General features: G+C 45.6%; 1 protein-coding gene across 9 annotated transcripts in view; it reads right to left on the bottom strand.

The window, feature by feature from the left end:
- The window catches only part of JADE1 (jade family PHD finger 1), a 65430-nt gene that overhangs the window by 7662 nt on the left and 37378 nt on the right, over positions 1 to 20390 (bottom strand). For 8 of the 9 annotated variants that reach the window (XM_054486815.2, XM_054486819.1, XM_054486818.2 and 5 more), the window contains exons 5-9: positions 18320 to 18507; positions 15232 to 15443; positions 11730 to 11897; positions 10069 to 10185; positions 5332 to 5853 (exon numbers count right to left, since the gene is read on the bottom strand). In XM_054486815.2, the coding sequence (XP_054342790.1) occupies positions 5332 to 5853; positions 10069 to 10185; positions 11730 to 11897; positions 15232 to 15443; positions 18320 to 18507 (1207 nt within the window). Of the gene's footprint in view, positions 1 to 3575; positions 5854 to 10068; positions 10186 to 11729; positions 11898 to 15231; positions 15444 to 18319; positions 18508 to 20390 lie in introns of those variants that run through there. The other variant, XM_063664121.1, reaches the window with a different exon arrangement.

Genomic DNA, 20390 nt, shown 5'->3' with positions numbered 1-20390 from the left:
ACCACATCTAACCCATCCCGGCACAGAGGCCATTGGTGTCCAAGTCAAAACTGGCAACCTCTTGCCAGTCGACTTTGCTAATTATTGCATCAATATCTTCTATTACTTGGATGGCCAATGGCTTTAAAGCAGTTCAGAAGCCACTTCTGCACTTTATCAACTATCTTCTGAAGGCTGAACTAGGTAAACATGGGGCCAAGGGTCATCAGAGTGGAGCCCCCTGCACCAGGCCCACTGGAAGACCAAATGGTTACCAAGAATCCTAGTAAATGTCTTTGTCAACTGCACACTGAACTCACTGAAAGGCCTGGAGTTAGCAGGTAGCTTATGTGTTGCTATGAGGTGTGCAAATGCCTAGGAAATTTCCAGCTTTGCCAATGATTTGCTGCTTAGACATCTCCAGTCCAGTTCTCTGTATCATCACTTGAAAAACTGGTATTGCCGTCTCCTGATTCGCTTGTAACTGGAAAGACCCAGTGCTAAGAGTTGGCTCTACTTCCTATCTGATGTGCGACTGCTTTGGATCACATAACCCTAACCTATGCTCAGTAATCAACATTTAGATTTGTTCCCCACCTGTCATCACTCAATACACAAAATTTAAAGAATTAGTCTCTCAACTCCCTTAATCCTTCAGTCCTAAAATCTTCTAGTGGTCAACCTGATGAGATTACATGGACCTGCAAACACAGATGTCAGACACAGCACACCAAATACACAATTAAACCCTTCTTCAGGAATATGTGGACAAGACCTCCTAAGTAATCTCAGTGGCAGGAGTGGTAGCATCTTTATCTGACCACATCTTTCCCATTAGCTCCTACAGGCATGCCTTTACTTTCCTAAAAAAATCCCATTATGAGCAAACTCTTCCCCTGACACCTTTATAATTTTTTCCCCATAAACTCAATAAAGTAGTATCACCCTACTTTAAGTGGAAAAAGTCCAAAGGTCACCAACCTTTTCTTTTGGCAGTGAGGACAGCAACAAGCATCAACAAGCCTTGTGAAGACACAAAAGATTTTGCACTCTGGTGTAGAGCATAAGTGTAGACTAAACCCTAACAATTCCAGCTGTGCTGAAAGCAGTCTCATTTGCAAGAGGACATGAAGCATTAAGAGACAGAACACAGGCTTTCACATCTGCGTCATGGTAAAATCTCCTGGCCTAAACAGGAAAATGCCAAGTCAGGCTTCTCCTGCCCCTAATTCACTTTCAGGATCTTCCCATCTTTTTTTCTCTATCAGTCCCTTATGTCACTAACATTTCCTGTCTTATTTTAAAATTAAAGAATTGAGAATAAAAACACTCTCCCTGTCTCATAGTAAATATTACATGGATGTCAATCAGCCTAGTTAAGGTAGTTTCTTCCCTTCTCTGACAGCTGCACACCCTCAATCCAAGAAGCAGGTGTCCTTTATAGAAATTCTCACCAACTTGGGAATGGAAGTGGCTAACAGACTACTCTCTTCGATAATATTGTTCTACCCAGGGGAAATTAAGAGTGAAGCTCAAGAATGAGGGGCCAGACCTAGATCCATAGCAGATTCCAAACTTCTAGGAAACAGAACCGTTTTTACATTAACAAGGAATCTGACTCCTGGAAATAAAAAATGGAAACAAATTCTGACATTTTAGGAGCAGAGAGGTTGCTCTCATATTCAAATCAGATGTGTAATAGAGATACTTACATCTCTCTTACTTGAAATTATCCTTAAAAATGGAAAACAGGGAAGCCAGGGAATTTCAACTTTGTGTATTATTCAAATTTAATTTTGGTAGCTTTGACCACACCATGGCTGCTAAACAGAAAAATCCCACTGCTATTCCTCATGATCTCTGATGGGAAATATCTAAATGTAAACCCAAAAAGCAAAGGGCATGGTTTTCAATCGGAACAAATCAGCCCTGACTAACTCCACTTTGTAGTAGTGAGGACTCTAAACCTGACTTCCCTTACGCATAAAGCTCCCTATAGGACAACGCTCAGCAACCTCCACCTGCAGAGCTGGACTGATGCTCTCCCATCCTCAAAACACATCCAGCTTGTCCCTTCCTGCACCCGTTCCACCAAGCTCCCTCCCCTGCTTTATCTTCTCCCAACTGCCTGCAAGGAGGTATCTGAAAAAAACATTTAAACCATCTCCAGGTGCACTCTCACACCACTTTAAACCTGATCATCACTTTCCCCTAAAGCAGTGTTCCCAAACAGAAACATGGGGTACCCACAAAACAGAACCACCCTTTCGAGGTGGGGCCCATGAATCTGCATTCTTAAGTTTCTGGGTCAGAGACAACACCCTGAGGTACACTGCTCTAAGACATCTAAAAGTGGTTTCAGTGTTTTCTTGAATCCAAAACTGTTTGCAGCACTAAAGTTGAATGTGCCTTTTGTTCAGGGGACACTGTAAGCCACTACCAGATTTTCAAAGGTGACCATTCCACTGAGTGACTATAGGACTGCCCCCAGGACTTGGCCACTTTCCATATCGCTAGCCAGAGTGCAGTGGTAGCATGTCTTTATCTGAATAAATACTCATTTGCTGAACTCACGTTTACTGCATCTTTTAGGGGAAAGGAATGAGAGTGAAGTGGCAGCCTTGGGAATGACATGGCTACCCACCACATCAGCAACTGTGTCTTCTTAAAGTTGTGTGCTCCCAAGCCCTCCTGAAATCTACTCCTGTCACCCTAACTTCCAGATCCAGAACTGGTACCCAGGTGTGCAATGCCCTGAGGTGTGTGTTTGAAGGACGAGCAGTCACCATAATCACTCAGTTGTCTGCATTTCTAATGATGGCTACTCATTTGTCAGTCTGAGAATGATCATATGCCTTGATTGTAGTCACAGTTATTAAATGATTTTTGAGGATCTGCTATAAACTGATATTGTGTGAATTAAACAGAAAACTAACTTACTTGAGAAAACAAGTTGGCAGTAATGATTGGTTTTTTATTGTCACCCCTGCCCTGATACACTTACTGTTTATGACTACAAATAACGGCAACTCTCTGGGCAAGGCAAAGATTTCAATTGTTTAATGCCTTCACCATCACAGGCATCATGGCAAATTTTGGGTAGCGTATTTTTTTTCATTACAATAAGCCCATTTTAAACTGAGTCTAAGGCTGGGTACAGTGGCATAATCCCAACACTGTGGGAGGCCAAGGCGGGTAGATCACTTGAGGTCAGGAGTTCAAGACCAACCTGACCAACATGGTGAAACCCTGTCTCTACTAAAAATATAAAAATTAGCCAGGCATGGTGGCGCATGCCTGTAATCCCAGCTACTCATGAGACTGAGGCAGGAGAATCACTTGAACCCGGGAGGCAGAGGCTGTAGTGAGCCAAGATCACACCACTGCACTCCAGCCTGGGCAACAAAGTGAGACTCTGTCTCGAAAAAATAAAAATAAACTGAATACAAATTCCTTAAAGTTCCTTAGACTTTTTAATAAAGTAAATGTAAGTAATGCCACACACATACACACACAAATCCTGATTTATTCCCTGTTTCTCATACATCGTTGGCATTGTTCTACTTAAACAGCGACAGTGATGACTCCAAAAAATATGTTTAGAATTAGAAGTGCATGTTAATCTGAGTAACTTAAGTACAGAAAAGAGTTAGTACACCACAAGCATTTTCTACACTTTTATTTTGTGGTGATTGTGAGACAAACACAGTCCAAACAATAGACTTCTTGTCCTCCCCCTCCCAACAACTATCTGACTCCATAGCTCATGTACCCCAATTACAGCAGGTGTTGCGCTGGCATAAAGGCTTCTCACCAGGATTCCAGTTTATCCTTCTCAATCCTTTTCTCATCTCTAACAAAAATGCCACACATACATGTAGTTGTGAGAGGCAAAGTCTTCTTTACACTCACCACCAGGGGGCGTATGGGAGCACAAAAGCCTCACAAACCTGCTCCAGGATCCCGCCTCTTCCAGGGCCGGAATCCACGGCCTTCCCAGGAATCCTAACCTGGTCTGGGAAGGGGCATCACAAATAAGCTGGCACTCAGTCGTGTACTAAAAGGATCTCTAGTGCTCCCTTTAAAAGACTTTCACTTCTACGCCATCTCTAACAGGGCCATGCAGGTCTCTATGAGATCAGGCTTTTTTGGTCCAGTGTTTCCCAGGTCTTTCCCTACACTGTTTCAGGCCACTTGGGTACCCTTCAGTGCAGACTGCTTCAGGCCAGAAAACCTCGCTCCCACCTCTTTCACACTAATGAATTTAATCGGTAGTCAGCAGCCAGGGGAGTTGATGTGGAAGATGCTCTAAGAAGCATCCCCAATTAGCAAGCCTCAGCCAGAAACTACCTACAGGGAGCAGGAGGCCCTAGGGGGAGGCAGCCCACTCCTCATTATTCCTGTAGCAGGAAGGGACGTCCAGACAGGACTCCAGAGGTGATGGAAAGTGGGGGAGGCACAAAAGCAGCAAACAGCGGAAGGAAGTGCCAGCAGCTGAGGCTCGGCAGCCAACAGCCACGACATTCAGCAATCTCAGTGTGACAAACAACACATCTGTAGCGTGCTGAGCATGACTGGGGCTCCTCAGACAGATCTGACACCCTGTGCACCAGGAATCCCACCCATACACGCACACAGACACACAACAGAGACATGGATGGATACGGGGACACACACACACACACACAGCCTCAGTGATGACTTAGCACCTCACTGCCAGGAGTATCTTCTATAACAGATATATCCATGTGTACATACAGCTCACGCACACACATCAGCACCCACTGCCTGCTCTGCTCCATGACAGTACTGGGAATTCCCCTGTGAATTACCCAAGAAACAAAGGGGGGGCCAGTGAGCAGCCGTGCTTAGCTTTCTTCATAAGCCCATCACCAGCACCTAGTGTTTCCCCGGACTGAACAAGAAATTTTCCCATCTCTGGCCCCCTCCATTAGAAATGAAATCCGTTCTGGTTTTCTAAATCAGTCTGTAAACAATCCTGAGTCAACTCCTTGGGTCATTTTCTTGGGGCTCATTCACTCTAGCTCTAGAATGAAGGAATGGGGGTGGGGAAGACACACCCCATTTGATCTTACAAAACAGTAAAGATTAATGGGAAAGTGTTTAAAAAAAAAAAAATCACAAAGAAGCTCCCCACTCAGTGGCAGTTTTGCACATATGTACAATGAGTTTACCAGCCCATAAATATTTTTAACCAACACAACCTCATGCTGTGGTGTGTACAAGGGTCTGAAAGTATATGACTGGCTATCATTTCTTGCTCTGGGCGAGCGTTCGCCTCTTTGCATCTTCTTCTCTAAGTCACTATAAGGTGTCAGTGTCAATCATTACCCTCTCCAGGTCCTGCCGCAGGTGCGTGAACAGCTGCAGCCTCCTAAACAAGACATCCTGCTCCCGCTTGGCTAGATTGTCCTCTTCATCTTTCTTTGGGGTGATCAGGGGCTTGTTGAAGTTAACCTTCCTCTTCAACTTCCAGTACTGGTACAGGAAATCCACTACTTCCTCAGGCAGCCGCAGAGCCCTGGCAACATCCAGCAGGTTGACGAAGGTGTAGAACTCATCCTCCAGCTGCTGCAGCTTCTGCTTACGGACACTCACCCGGTGGGCCTCCTCCCGGTTCTGCTCAAGGCTGGCAAAGGGCTCCAGCGGATTCCGGGGGGAACACTCAGGGGCCCCATTCTCCTGTGCAGCCCCCTTGCCAAGACTCTCCTCGGGTTTCCTATGTGAGCTGTGCTTTGGGCAATAGGACTTGAACTTGACTTCATCATTCTCTGCTAAGATGGTCTTCATCTCCAGGCCCCGGTCAAAAGCACAGGTCACATGGAAGGCTGTGCGGCAGTTCTTCACAGAGCACTGGTAAGAACACACAAAGAACATGAGAATAGACCATCATAGAGCAACCATGGCAGAAGGCCCGCAGTGCTAGGCACCCCACGTACACATGCACAGAGAAGAGCCATGCTTCAAGCATGTGCCGTGACAGGGAAGTTGTACGTGGATTAAACCCTGCAAGATCACGTCATGTTTTAGAAGAGATAAGGCTTGGGATTTTTTTTATAGAGATGAGGTCTCCCTATGTTGCCCAAGTTGGTCTCCAACTCTTGGGCAAAAGAGATCCGCCCACCTCGGCCACCCAAAGTGCTGGGATTACAGGCGTGAGCCACTGCGCCCAGCGAAGTCTTGGAATTTAAGGGCCCTCTTCAAATGAAAGGTTTAATCAACCAAACCCTAACTTCCTCGGAAAAGTAACTGCATCCAAATCCCATCTGGGAGCAGACATGACTATACAAATGACATGTGTAGAGGAAGGAGGTGTGGCACTAGGATCATATTCAAAAGAATCTGTACTCAATATGCAAAGTCCACTTTCAGGCATTAACTTGGGTTTTCTTACAGATTTGAGCTCTTTTGGTGTAAACTTGAGTAAGAACCTCCTTGGGAACAATGACTACTACTCACAGCTTGAACATAAATCCTGACTCCCCAACCAGGAAGAGTCCCAACACGAGTGAGAAAATGCAGCACGAAGGAGAAACTGAATAAAACCCCCAAAAAATAGGAGACAAGAGGAATCCAGCACAGGAAAGGTAGGGAAAGGTCTTCACACTTGCGAAGAAGCTTCACCAGATGCATGGAGGGCTCTGAGCCCTGAGATCTGTGCACACCGATCCTGGCCACTGAAGAGGCAGGAGAACCGTGGAAGATCCTTCCCATGGGTCACAGGGAGGTCAACCTAGAGGCCAGCTATCAGCAACCTATGCAGAAGAACACTTCCCCTCTCACTGCCTAAACAGGGCCACAATTTAGTGCCTTCAGACAACAAGCCTCTGGTCTAGCAGGAGCAAAGTGATTAACTCCTCCTCCACTGATCTTGCTGAGCAAATCCCTAGAAGGTGGTTCCTCATGGTGACTGAAGCCAGTCCCTGAAAAGCAGCACTGCACTGTGTGAGGCCAAGTGATCCCCGGGGCATGCCAGGGGCTGCACAGAGCTGTAGAATCCAGTGGCTTCAAGCCAACTGAGAAGTTGAATTCAACTCATTCAACAGATCCTGAATCACATCACCAAGGATGGCAGAGGCTAGAGCTGAGGATTTCCCCCTAATCATTTCAGTATTTAAGAGGAAACTCGCTGCCAGCCAGGCTTTCTTCCATTACTATGAGGTCTCTTTTACCCAGAAGAGGAGAAAATCCAGCTCCCTTCACCATTCCACCCTTACAAACACTTCAACCACAGAGACTGACAGAAATCTGTATTTTCTCTATAAATAACCTCAATTCTAAGAAATGTGTGAAATCAGCTTTGGTGGCAGAACACACACACACAAACACACACACACGCACACACACCTGGCCACTGTCATGAGAAGACAAAGTGTCTTCCCTTGTAGCACACAGCCAAGTGGGAAGTGAAAGTGGGAACAGATGACTGAGACACTATCTGTGTTTGGCTTAAACTACACTTAACCCAAGCGCTCTAACCCTAAAGAGAAATGACCTGCAGCAGAATATTTATACAGGACTTTGTAAAAACGCCAAACGGCCTTCCTCTGGGTTTTCCCATTCAGGTTGACTCAGCAAACAGATGTTACAGAAACGTAAACCAGAGCCTTCACAACTGCAGACATTTCAGAGAGGAATTCTTTTAATAAAATCAATCCATTCTGTGAAGATATGAAAAATCATCAGCCTTCTTTGGCCTCTTCTTTAGATTAATGTTCTGGGAAAAAGAGGTCAATGGCAACCAAAAAGTCATTATATCATCTCTCTTCAAAAGGGAAACAAAGATCCCATTCGCCCACCTCTTTTAAACATTAATTATGGACCAGGATTGGCATACTCAGCCAAGGGCATAAATTCTACGCTCAGAACACCGGGGAATGTGGTCTGCTGCAGCCTGTTTCCTGCCAGTGTACACGTGCATACACATACACACTCATACTCACACATGCACACTCACACACACATACACGCATACTCACACGCATACACATATACACACATGCATACACATGCATACTCACACATGCATACACATACACGCGTACTCACACATGCATACTTACATGCATACTCACGTGCATACTCACGCACTCACACGCATACACGCATACGCATACTCACGCATGCATACTCACACGCATACACTCACACACGCATACTCAAATACGCATACATGCATACTCACAGCATACACATGCACACACATGCATAATCACATGCACACTCACACCCCCACACACGCACTCCCATATGCATGCTCACCCACATACGCATACTCACACACACCCATACTCACACACACCCATACTCACACATGCATACACACACACACTCAAGTACATCAGCTCCCTGCCCTTTTCTCTTCCTGCTCCACTCTTTCCTCCTCCTTTCCCAATCCAACTCGGGCCAGAGGCGTTTGTCATGTATTCACATGCCAAAAATATCTCCACTATTTCAAGGTCCCCAGCCAAATCCCACCAGCTGTCTCATGACCCACCCTCCAAATATTTCTGTTATATTTTGGATTCTTGAACACTAGTCCAAGTGATAAAGAAGAAAAGTAGAACCACTTGGCTTGTTAAAAAAAATTTAAAAATAGCCAGGCACGGTGGCTCAAGCTTGTAATCCCAGCACTTTGGGAGGCCGAGGTGGGTGGATCACGAGGTCAGGAGTTCAAGACCAGCCTGGCCAACATGGTGAAGCCCCATCTCTACTAAAAATACACAAATGAGAATTAGCCAGGCGTGCTGGTGCGTGCCTGTAATCCTAGCTACTTAGGAGGCTGAGGCAGGAGAATCGCTTGAACCCAGGAGGCAGAGGTTGCAGTGAGCCGAGATCATGCCACTGCACTCCAACTTGGGCGACAGAGTGAGACTCTGTCTCAAAAAAAAAAAAAAAAAAAAAAACTTTAAAAACCACCTTCCCGAAAAGTATTTATCAGCCAAAATACAAACTGACTTTGCCAAATGAGATCATTTCTTTAAAACCCATGGCTGACAGGATGACCATGCTCTTGGAGCTTATGTCTGTGCTGAGCTGCTTTGAGAAAGAAGCCATCCCAAAACAGTGCCTCTGTTCCCAGAATTCAATGAGGAAACCAAGGAAGAAGAGCCTGTGGCCTGTGCTAGTACATCCCAGAAGATCCAAACTTAACCTGAAGGGCCCCCATCAGCCACACAGCACTGCAGGCCTCTCTAATCCTGACTGTCTAGATGTCAATAATGTGAGGCCTAAAAACGAACTTCTCGGTAGGGTCTTAGACCACATGAAAAACAGTATGCCATCTATATTCCCTCCTTAATTCCCCTATCTCATGACATCCTATACTTGTCTGTACCTGGATATGCAAAAGCAGGCAGGCAACATGTTTACACACAGGTGTGCACGCACTCTTTTGCTCATGCTCTTTCACACACACACACACAGACACGTGCATGTGCACAAAGTGCCATAAAGAATCAGACATCCAAATGATGCTCCAATCAGAAGAGAGCATACACAGGAGCTCCTCATAGATGCCCCTCTACCCAGGCCGTGTTCAAAGAGTCTCTGTTTTTCCAAATGCAAATGCATCAGCATGTCCCCTTGATTACTAACAGGTGTGTGCACACCATGGAAACCTGAAATCTCAGGAGGCCACCACAGAGGTGGGCCAGGGTCTGCAGCTACACTCGGTGACTGCAGGTGGAAGGGTGGCCAACTCTCAAATGCCGTGTCAAGGAACATCTCACTAAGACTGCTAGGAGGTGTCGGCCTATGGAAAGAAGCTGCGATGCTAGACTTTGGGCAGAAAGCGGGTAGCGACAGACAAACTGCAACCACCTCACAGCTCAGGGGAACTTCTGAACTACGCTGTGACTGTGAAAGCTTGGGTTCTGGTTACACCAGATACAGTTAGCCTATTAAAGGTGTGTGTACTGGGGCTGGAATCACCCCTTGGGAACCTCGTCCTGCTTCCTGGATTCTAGTCCCCTCTCCAAACCCTTGGACAGTTCACAGAGCCTTCCCTCATCCTGCTCCCCACCACACAGGAAAGGAAAATGAAGCCATCCTTAGGAAGCTAATTACCTGTATAGAGGCCCCAAACTTCTCATTGCAGAGGCTGCACACTAGTGCCCACCGGCTGCTGGGAATGTGTGACACCTTGGTGATGGGCTCCATCTTCTCCGGGCTGCCAATGCTCACCTAAAGGTCGGAAAACAGCAAGACAGGGTGGCTCAGGTCGTCAAAGGCGGAACATGAATGTCAGAAACTAAAAGATCCATTACTTTCCTACATCTCTCCTACCAGACAGTGGCAAGGGGCACCCACTCAAAACAAATCCTTACTTTAAAAGCCTCAGAACAGCCCCAGTGACAACTGAGCCCACAGCCCAGTCCCCATCTGACAGACATCCCTGTTTGTCAAAAACACTTGATAACTGAGTTTTCACTTCTCACTGGAGCGTCTAATGACAAAAACTCATGTACCAGGACAATGTGGTCTATAATCTCTAGCCCATAACAAATTTGTGAAGACTAAAAATCCATCTTAAATTGATTCAAATAGGTTGTCAACAACAGGGTAAGTAAATATAACCTGTTTTTAATCTCTCGCCAAAGAAAACCATTTTCTTCAGTCCGAAACATGACTACATTCAAGATGGGGAATTACAAAGATAAATAAGGTATCATCTCTGCATTCAGCCTGGATCACCGAATTGTATCCCATCAATACCAAACCACGAGACCCAATGCTACCAAGACCCAAATCATGAAACCTCAGTCCAAATCATCCTCAAATAATATTCCCCAAGAGGAAAATGTACCAAAATCACACCCAAAAAATGCTGGAATTTGAATAGCAAATTATATTCTCACACTGAGCTATGCAAATTATATTAGTCAAGGTCTGAGACTAGAAATAAATTAGACCAGACCTGAAATTTAAAAGGTTGAGGCACAATAAGAGTTTAAATAAAAATCACCAAAGTATGCCTAAGAGTGGTGGTTTTTAAACCATGGTGGTGCCTCAACTCAAGTACAACTTGCCACACACAGGATGTACAGCTGATCCTTGGGGAATGACACGCCCAGGCCACAGCTGGTTAAGTGCTACAGGTCTGCTCCTGGGAGTGAGAGTCGCGATGGGAAGGCTCACTGCGATGGCTGGGTGACCACCACTAACTTATAGTCCCAAGTGACTGACTGCTGCTTCCAGCTAACATTTCCACAAATTTACATTCCATGACAAGATGAGAGTGTGCTTAAGATTCAGTTTTTCCTCAAGGAAAAAGGTAGCAACTAAAAGGTGTCTTTTTACTCATCAGCTACAATGCTGCCTATTTATGCATGGTTCTCCACCCACCCACTGAATCCCAGTTAAAAGCCAGGACCTTCTGAGCTAAGGTGCTGTTAAAAACCATGCCTGACCAGGCACAGTGGCTCACGCTTGTAATCCCAACACTTTGGAAAGCCAAGGAAAGAGGACTGCTTGATCCCAGGAGTTTGAGACCAGCCAGGTCAACAAAGTGAGATCCCCTCACTACAAAAAATAAAAAATAAGCTGGGCCTGGTAGCACATGCCTATCATCTCAGCTACTCAAAAGGGTGAGGTGGGAGGATCACTTGAGCCCAGCAGGTCAAGGCTGCAGTGAGCCATGATCCAGCTCACTGCACTCCAGACTGGGCGACACAGTTAAACTCTGTCTCAAAAAAAAGTAAAAACAACAAAAAAAGAACCACACGTACCTCAGGGATCCACAGAGCACAGCTAACGTGGACCCACTTGGTTCCGCTACGGGTGGGCTTCATAGCTCCACCCTTCTTCGGACACAGCAGACATTTTGGCTGAACCCCCAGGGCACATGTCCGGCACAGCCAGCTGCCCTCTGGTACCTTGAGGATTCCATAACAGGCCTGTGATGCCACGGCACATCCCAGAGGAATAAAGAGAAAGAGAAAATGTTATTTTTCCCATTATATCTATTCATTTTAAACACTTAGAAAGATTTTAACAGAACTACCACCAAAGCAGAGGCACTCCCACAGCTCCCTGGCTACCACCCTCTCCCCTCGGGAAAATGCCCGGCAGCCTCACAGGAGCATTTAGGAGGTATGTGAGCTCCCCTGACACAATACATATTTATTTAGCAAAGGGTGGTCCTGGAAACTACTTGAGGACAGAAAGGTTTATATGAAATCTGCTTTGCTGTGTTGCTGCAGAAACCCATCCATACCCAGTTTCTAAATATTGAGCAGTAAGTCCTCAGTAAGTCCTCGAAACACTCCACAGGGTTCCATGAGAGAAGCTATTCCTCTACTTTACTGACAGAGGTTGGGTGGAATACAGAGTGTGGAGAAAAAGCACACAGCAGTTGAGAGAATCTCCCAAAGCTGCTGAATGAGATGGCAATGGAACAGGAGAGAAGCACGCACACTCCCCTAGGCTAAGCAAACTCCATACCAACTAGATCCCAGCACTCTCCCAGTGAACACAACAGGGCAGAAAAAGGAGGCCTTCTACAAGGGAAGAATGTCGTCTCCTTAGCTGATATTTAAAACAAATTCAGCCTTTCAGAAATGGAGACAAAAAAAAATTTAAATTAAAAAATAAAGCCTGTTTTGTACAAGATGGCAAAATTACACAAGATGGCATAAACTGCAGAAATCAGGGCTATTACAACTAAAGTAATTAAGACAGTTCAAAGAGAGAAAAGGTTAATGTTAAATAACTGAATAAATAAAAACCACGAGGGTACCAGGAGCATATTCAGAGAGCCCTTTAAAACCCCAACTGTTCAGAACTTTATCCTTAAATGACCTGGAAGTCAGGAAGTCGAGAGTCACAGTAGCATAGCTCTAATTCTTCACACAGAAAAAACACAGCCACTATGCAATCTGAATACCCACGACGATGCAAAGAGGAAACCACAAGGATGAGAGTTGAGCAAAGAAAAGTCACACTTCAGATGGAAGCCTCGGAGCGCTGTGTCGGGGCCATGAATAAGCCACTGTCAACGCAGACTTACTAGAAAAAAATTTTTAATGGAGTTAAGTGACACTATAAAGGTTTCAAAATACTAAAGGTCTGTATCAGACATTCTACAGCCACAAGTGAAGAAAGAAATTTTTTTCCTGGAAAAGCAGGTCTAAATTAATTTAGGAGATTACATAAAGTATGCCTTAAAGATAAACCATGAAGGATTTCTCAAAGGAAAAATGAAGTAAATGTTGAGGAAAAGACAAAAGGTGATACGGCAGAAAGAACAGAAGGTGAGAAGGGGGCATCCAAAAGCCTTAGGTTACAACTCTGCCACACGCCCACCGTGAGAGCTTGCACAACCCTGCCCTGACATCAGTTAACTCATTGATAAAACAGGGGTTGACCAGTTTTCAAGCAGAACGCTTTTACTCAAAAAAATTTTTCATGGGGAAAAAAATAGCAAGTAAAGACAAGAAGAAGACTGAGAAGTCAGCAAAGTAAATACATGAAGCACCAGCAACCAAAAAAGCAACACCGGCCATCAGGATGCTCATGTCACAGAACAAAGCCACTACAGGAATTCTCACTACCATAAGACTTCCCAGACAGTCTGAGATCCAGAGCGACAGACGGCGATGACTGAAGCAGGAGTCGCAGGTCTCCCTGTCAAGGAGCCAGGACTGGGCCACAGCTGGGGAGGTCTTCAGACAGAGGGAAAGCCTAGGAGGTCACAAATTATGAAGCAAAGGGTAATCAAGAACTTCATGGAGCAAACGTGCTTCTTCTTCCCAAGAAGTCACCAAGCACCTATTCCATACAAGTCTTTCTTTTAAGTTTGCTTTAAATCTCAGCATCAACAGGTGAATTTAAAGAAAGTACTTCAGGATAGCCTTTTAAATCCTAAGAATATACGTGGGCACATATCCCCCCCCAAATCCAAATTTCTTCATTACTGCATTAAAAACTAAATAAAAAAGAAAAGAGGCACTGAGATTGTCATAAACTTTTTAAGTTACCTAGCGCCCATCCTCCTGAAATCTAAGGGTTCCCCTTTCTGTGGATGGTAGCAAGCAATCACCAAAACCTACTGTCCTGTTAAGAGAGGAAATCGTCTTCAAGAAAAGGGGCTGCTTTCCTCTAACAGCTCAGCTTATACCCTAATACATGCTCACAAATATGACAGGCAAATTGTGTCCTCTAAAAGACATGTTGAAGTCCTAACTCCAAATATCTCAAAATGTGACCCTCTTTAGTAGTCATTGCAGATGTAATTATTTAAGATGAGCTCACTCTGAAGTAGGGTGGGTCCCTAGTCCAATACGACTGGTGCCCTTCTAAGAAGACCACCATGTGGACCGGGCGCGGTGCCTCACACCTGTAATCCCAGCACTTTGGAAGGCCAAGGTGGGCGGATCACGAGGTCAGGAGTTCGAGACCAGCCTGGCCAACATAGTGAAACCCCATCTCTAGCCGGGTGTGGTGGCACACTCCTGCAGTCCCAGCTACTCGGGAGGCGGAGGCGGAAGAATCACTTGAACCCAGGAGGCGGAGGCTGCAGTGAGCCAAGACCACGCCATTGCACTCCAGCCATCTCAAAAAAAAAAAAAAAAAAGAAGACGACCGCCATGTGAAGACAGAGACACAGGGAGAATACACATGATGATGAAGGCAGCCGCGAGCCAAGGAATGCCCAAGATTGCCCAAATCACCATAAGCTACGAAGAGGCAAGGTAGGGCTCTCCTGCATGTTTCAGAGGAAGCACAGCACTGCCACCACCTCAATTCTGGACTTTTAGTTTCCAGAACCACAAGACAATACATTTTTGTTGTTTTAAGCACACACAGTCTGTAGTAATTTGTCTGTTCCACAGGGCAGCTGTAAGAAACTAATACAGCACACCAACCACCTTTTCAAAGGTTTGTTTTCTCAGTGTTCTTAATACCTAAACTTAGGTGTTACAGTAGGACAGAGAGGGCTCATACATTCTTTTTAAGTAAACTTGACTTTTATGGATAAAAATAAAACACTATGTGAAGAAAGACGATTTCCACAGAGGGTGCTATCCTTCTGGCTGCAAAAGCAGAGGATGTATTTCAATCACTATAAGAACCTACTAGGGAAAAAGAAAGTCTATAGGGCAGATTTCTTTAAATCGTAGAAAAACAGACCCCATTCGGAGGAAGAATCCTGGACTCCAGGCATACACTCCCACAGCACACAGGATCGTGCCCCAGGTTTCTTCTTTCTGGCCTCCCTGCCCCACATACCTGGTGCACACAGATGTTGCATTTGTCACAGAACACCATCTCATTGCCGTCCTCACCATCAGGAGACTGGCAGACATCACAGACAACATCTTCATCATATTCAATCCCCAGGCCTTCCTCAGTCTCTATGGCGTGATTCATATTGTCGTAGCATCGCTGCTCAAATTCCTCTAGGACCCTCTCCATGGTGTATTCATCTAGTTCAGGCATTCCTGAAGTTAAAAATGCCACAAAACCCATTTTAATAAATCCATACTAATAAATATTACAAAATAGTACTGGTTTATTTATACTTAAAAATATGTATAATGAATAGTACAATAAATAAATCCAATCACTGGCCAGGCGTGGTGGCTCACATCTGAGCCCAAGAGCTCAAGATCAGCCTGGGAAACATAGTGGAACCCCATCTCTACAAAAAATATGAAAATTAGCCAGACGTGGTGGCACACACCTGTAGTCCCAACTACTCAAGAGCCTGCGGTGGGAGAACTGCTTGAGCCCAGGAGGTTGGGGCTACAGTGAGCCATGACTGTGCCACTGTGATCCAGGCTGAGTGACATAAGACCCTGTCTCAATCAATCAACCCATCGATGCATCCATCCCTGAGGGCCCCAAAATTTTTTATTAAATGCTTATCAGATCCTTCTAAGAAACAATCTTCAAAGGGGAGAGTCTTCCAGGAAACTGTTATGTTCCTATGGTCAGATAGTGAAGATGCAGTGTAGTAAATGGAAAAGCAAAAGGTAAATTTTAAAAGGATTCAAGGATATTAAATACATACATTGTTGAATAAGTCATTTCATTATACTCATTACACATAACAACTAACACGTAAGTGACTTCAAAACCATGACTTCATATAATGGTTTGGATGTTTTTAAAAATTTGCCTTTCTTGGTAGGTAAAACAGTTCTCTCAAAACATTTCACTTTGGGCACTCAAATATTTTTGAATGGTTTATCCCTCCTCATCCTCTTACTTCTACAAGGTTGAAAAACATAGTTAACCAAATGCAAAAAAGGCTGAAACACCAGGTGCGGTGGCTCACGCCTATAATCCCAGTACTTTGGGAGGCTGAGGCAGGTAGATCATTTGAGGTCAGGAGTTCACGACCAACCTGGCCAATAATGGCGAAATCCTGTCTCTACTAAAAATACAAAAATTAGCCAGGCATGGTGACAGGTGCCAATAATCCCAGCTACTTGGGAGGCTGGAGCAGGAGAATCGCTTGAACTCAGGAGGTAGAGGTTGCAGTCAGCCGAGATTGCACCCCTGCACTCCAGCCTGGGCCACAGAGTGAGACTTCATCTCAAAAAAGAAAGAAAAAAAGACCAATAACAGCTAAGACAAACATATTTAAGCATGTGTTCCATTTATGTTATAAAATTACAAAATTAATCTTGCCAATGTATTCAACAGTATCTTCAAATATGGATTAGCCCAGTTCTTATTATTTAAACCATTCATAAATGCGAAGAGTCTTTGGGCTGAGTCCTCTGACTTAACACAGGACACCTAGATTCCAGTCAAGTGCATTACACTGGTCTTTATAATGTGCTTACAACAAAGCAGAAACTGTATCATCTCTGAAGCTAAAATTTAGTATTCAGTTCCAAAAGATCTCTGAGAACTCCTGAACTCATGCCATAAAACCACCTTGTGGCCTGCTAATGTTTTGGCCATTAATACCTAAAGCAGGACCAAGAAGAAGGAAGTCTATTTTGTCTACAAGAACACCTGAGTAACTGAGCGAGTAGAAAACACCATGCTCAGCTCACTCTACATTATCACTCCCATTCAACAGGTGGTGAGCCTAATGGCAGGACAAGCATCTACTGCAAGCCACGCCCTGTGCTACGTTCCCTGGAAAGATGCAAAAGAAAAGGTCTTGGCCCTTCAAGGCTGTGAAATCCACCACGACAAAAATCTTGTGATTTTTTTTTTTTTTTTTTTTTGAGATGGAGTCTGGCTCTGTTGCCCAGGTGGGAATGCAGTGGCACAATCCCGGCTCAAGGCAACCTCCACCCCGCCGGGCTCAAGTGATTCTTCTGCCTCAGCCTCCTGAGTGGCTGGGACCACAGATGCCCACCACCACGCCTAGCTAATATTTGTATTTTTAGTAGACACGGGGTTTCACCATGTTTGCCAGGCTGGTCTTGAAGTCCTGACCTCAGGTGATCTGCCCACCTCAGCTTCCCAAAGTGCTGGGATTACAGACGTGAGCCAACAAGCCCGGCCGATCTTGTGATTATTTACTATGTCCTAGATCACAATACACAGCCCTTGCCACCACTTCCCCACCATGTACCTACAGCACAAAAGCTAATTAATCCTCATAGTTTTTCAAACTGAGCCCAGACTTGACTCCATTGCCTTGTTCATCAAGACCCTCAAGGCAACCCTTAGCAATCAGGACTGGCATGTGAGATGAGACCTACACACCATCCCAGTCTCAACACCATGAGATGCGCCAACGTCTACATACACTAAAATGAGCTTGCAGGAAAGAGGTGGAGAAGGGCTGGGCACGCAGCTAATGTCAGGCTTCACTGAAGGAAAGCCAGGACAGAGATAAACAGGAAGGAAAAAGAACTCCAGGTTTGCAGCATGACATAAGGAAAATCGCTCAGGTTAAAACACACATGATGTGCTTGGAAATGGGGAGCATGCCTGGAAGAGTGTTCACTTAGAGAAGCGGCAAACCACGGCTAAAGAAGGAATCTGAATGGCATCACAGGAAAAAAACACTAGAGCAGGTAACTGTGGACCATGCCCTTTTGTCACTTCGTTTCCCTGGACTTCAGCTTCCTTAAGGTAAGTGAATGAGGGAGTTAGATCAGAGCGGGGATGGGAATCCCTGGTGCCTGAGCCGAGGAGCCCTGCTTCCACTCTGAATCCATCTCAGTACATCTGACACAGCCAAACAGGCTGAGGTCTAAGGCAGGGCTGCGATTCTCACTGACTGAAGCTATGATGGAGCTGCCTTCAACTGGCAATACGGAGCTTTCTGCTACTCACCTACCTGCCTAAAATATGTCTCTATTCATCATTGGTTAATAAAATAATATAATACATGGTCTCTCACCCATCTCCTTAAATTCTTCATTGGTCACTTCCAGCCATGCAGCATCCATGTCATTGAGGTCATAGCGACACACGCTGTCAGCCAGCGTCCGGATGTCCACATAGCCCAACTCGGGAGGCTCAGAGCCTGATGACACGATGTACTTCTTGGGCCTGATGAACATGAGGGATTTCTCTTCAGACACAACCCTGGATAACAAAAAAAACAAGGCAGCCAGGTTACCCTTTCAGCCACAGACAATGAACTGTGCCACAAGGCCCCAAGTGTCTTCCTCTTCCAACCCTCAGAGCCCCAGGTCATCACCAGAGGCTGAAAACCTGAATGTCACTGCTAATAAAACCTTAACTAGAAGTTGTTAAAGCCCGCTAACAGGCAATAGATACGAATGAAAACACTGTAGAAGCCTTCGAAATCTGCTTCCCGGGACCCTGCTGTGTGCCCTGCCCACCACCTCTGACCACTCTGGCCTGCAGCCAACACCAAAACACACTGACCCATGTATTTCAAGAGTTAGTCATTAAATCACTTTCCCTTAACCAGACCTGCCCATCCCTGCTAGAGGCCATTAGAACCAGGGCACCACACAGGCAGGCAGGCACAGCAGACTCTGAGAACCAGAAGGAGAAACCCGCCAACCCTCACACCTCCCAAAAAAAGAGATGGAGAGAGGGAAAAGAAAATTAGGTCTTGGGCTGGGCAAGGTGGCCCAAGCCTGTAATCCCAGCACTTTAGGAGGCCGAGATAGGCAGATCATTTGAGGTCAGGAGTTTGAGACCAGCCTGGCCAACACAGTGAAACCTCATCTCTACTAAAAACACAGAAATTAGCCAGGTATGGTGGCACACGCCTGTAACCCCAGCTACTCGGGAGGCTGGGGCAGGAGAACCACTTGACCCCAGGAGGCGGAGGTTGTAGTGAGCCAAGATTGCACCACTGCACTCCAGCCTGGGCAACAGAGTGAGACTGTCTCAAAAACAAACAAAAAAAAGGAAATAAGACCCCGGCCATTACCAACAAATCTAAGAAAGAGAGTCCCAGCCAAGAAGGGGACTGACTCTCCCAACATATACCTATGATCCCAGGAACAAAAGCACAAGTTTCTCCTCCTGGTACTGCCACACAATCTCTCCCGACCTTTAACACCTGGAGTGGTGCTTTCCAACTCACCCCACTCAAAATATGACAGCATGTGCAAGAAGAGCAAATCACTCCCGACTTGGAACCAAAAAAAAGCCATCTTCCTATCACAGGCCCCAGGCCTCAACAAAGTCCTTCCACATATGCATTTCCACAGTTTAAATTACTGTCAACAGGCTGCCCAGAGTCTGTCAGAGTACCTTCATCACCCTTATATTACAGGAATGATTTTATCTACATGACGCTGACATGGACAAACTGAAGGGATTTCTCCTACTCAACCAAGAGCAGGGATCCAACCTGCTCAGGGCTCCAACTTTAATACAGCTTGTAAAACTTCCACAAGCTGTATTAATGCTCACTTCTGTCCCGGCTCCCCACTGAAAGTGAAGCATTCAGCAAGTGACTCCTGGACTGGGGCTGCCAGTGCTGAATCAGGTGGTGCTGCATCTCAGACACAGGCTCTGAGGCAGATACCTGGTCTGCCCCGCAGGGCCCCATGACCACTCCATTCCACACGTCCAGACTCTAGCCTGTGGGGGCCATCCCGGCACTCCTGATTGGTCACCTAAACCTGAGTAAGACAGGGGCATTTGTCACCACTGGACAGACTCCCCAGAGATCCCAAAATGACAACTCAAATTTGATAATCTTAAGTGCCCAAAAAAAGAGACACAAAGTGGGTGAGGGCCAGGAAGCAAGTTCAGTCATGACTCAGGGTGGAGAAAGACACTATTTTGCAAAGCAGCAGCCAACTGATGATGGCGGAAAAGCCAGGTGCCGGCTGAGCACAGAGGGCACTCAAGCCTCCCTCCTAACAGGACTCTCCAGGTGGCACAGAGCAGCACAGTGAGGAAATGAGTAAACCAGCTGCAACCTGATTGTGAGGAGAGTCGGCGGGGACTCGACCCTGAGGGATCTTTAAAGATAAGTC

The sequence above is a fragment of the Pongo pygmaeus genome, chromosome 3 (genome assembly GCF_028885625.2).
Source record: "Pongo pygmaeus isolate AG05252 chromosome 3, NHGRI_mPonPyg2-v2.0_pri, whole genome shotgun sequence".
In the NCBI taxonomy this organism is placed as follows: Eukaryota; Metazoa; Chordata; class Mammalia; order Primates; family Hominidae; genus Pongo; species Pongo pygmaeus.
The sequence above is the reverse complement of the archived record's forward strand: the minus strand, read 5'-3'. Positions and strand labels throughout refer to the sequence as shown.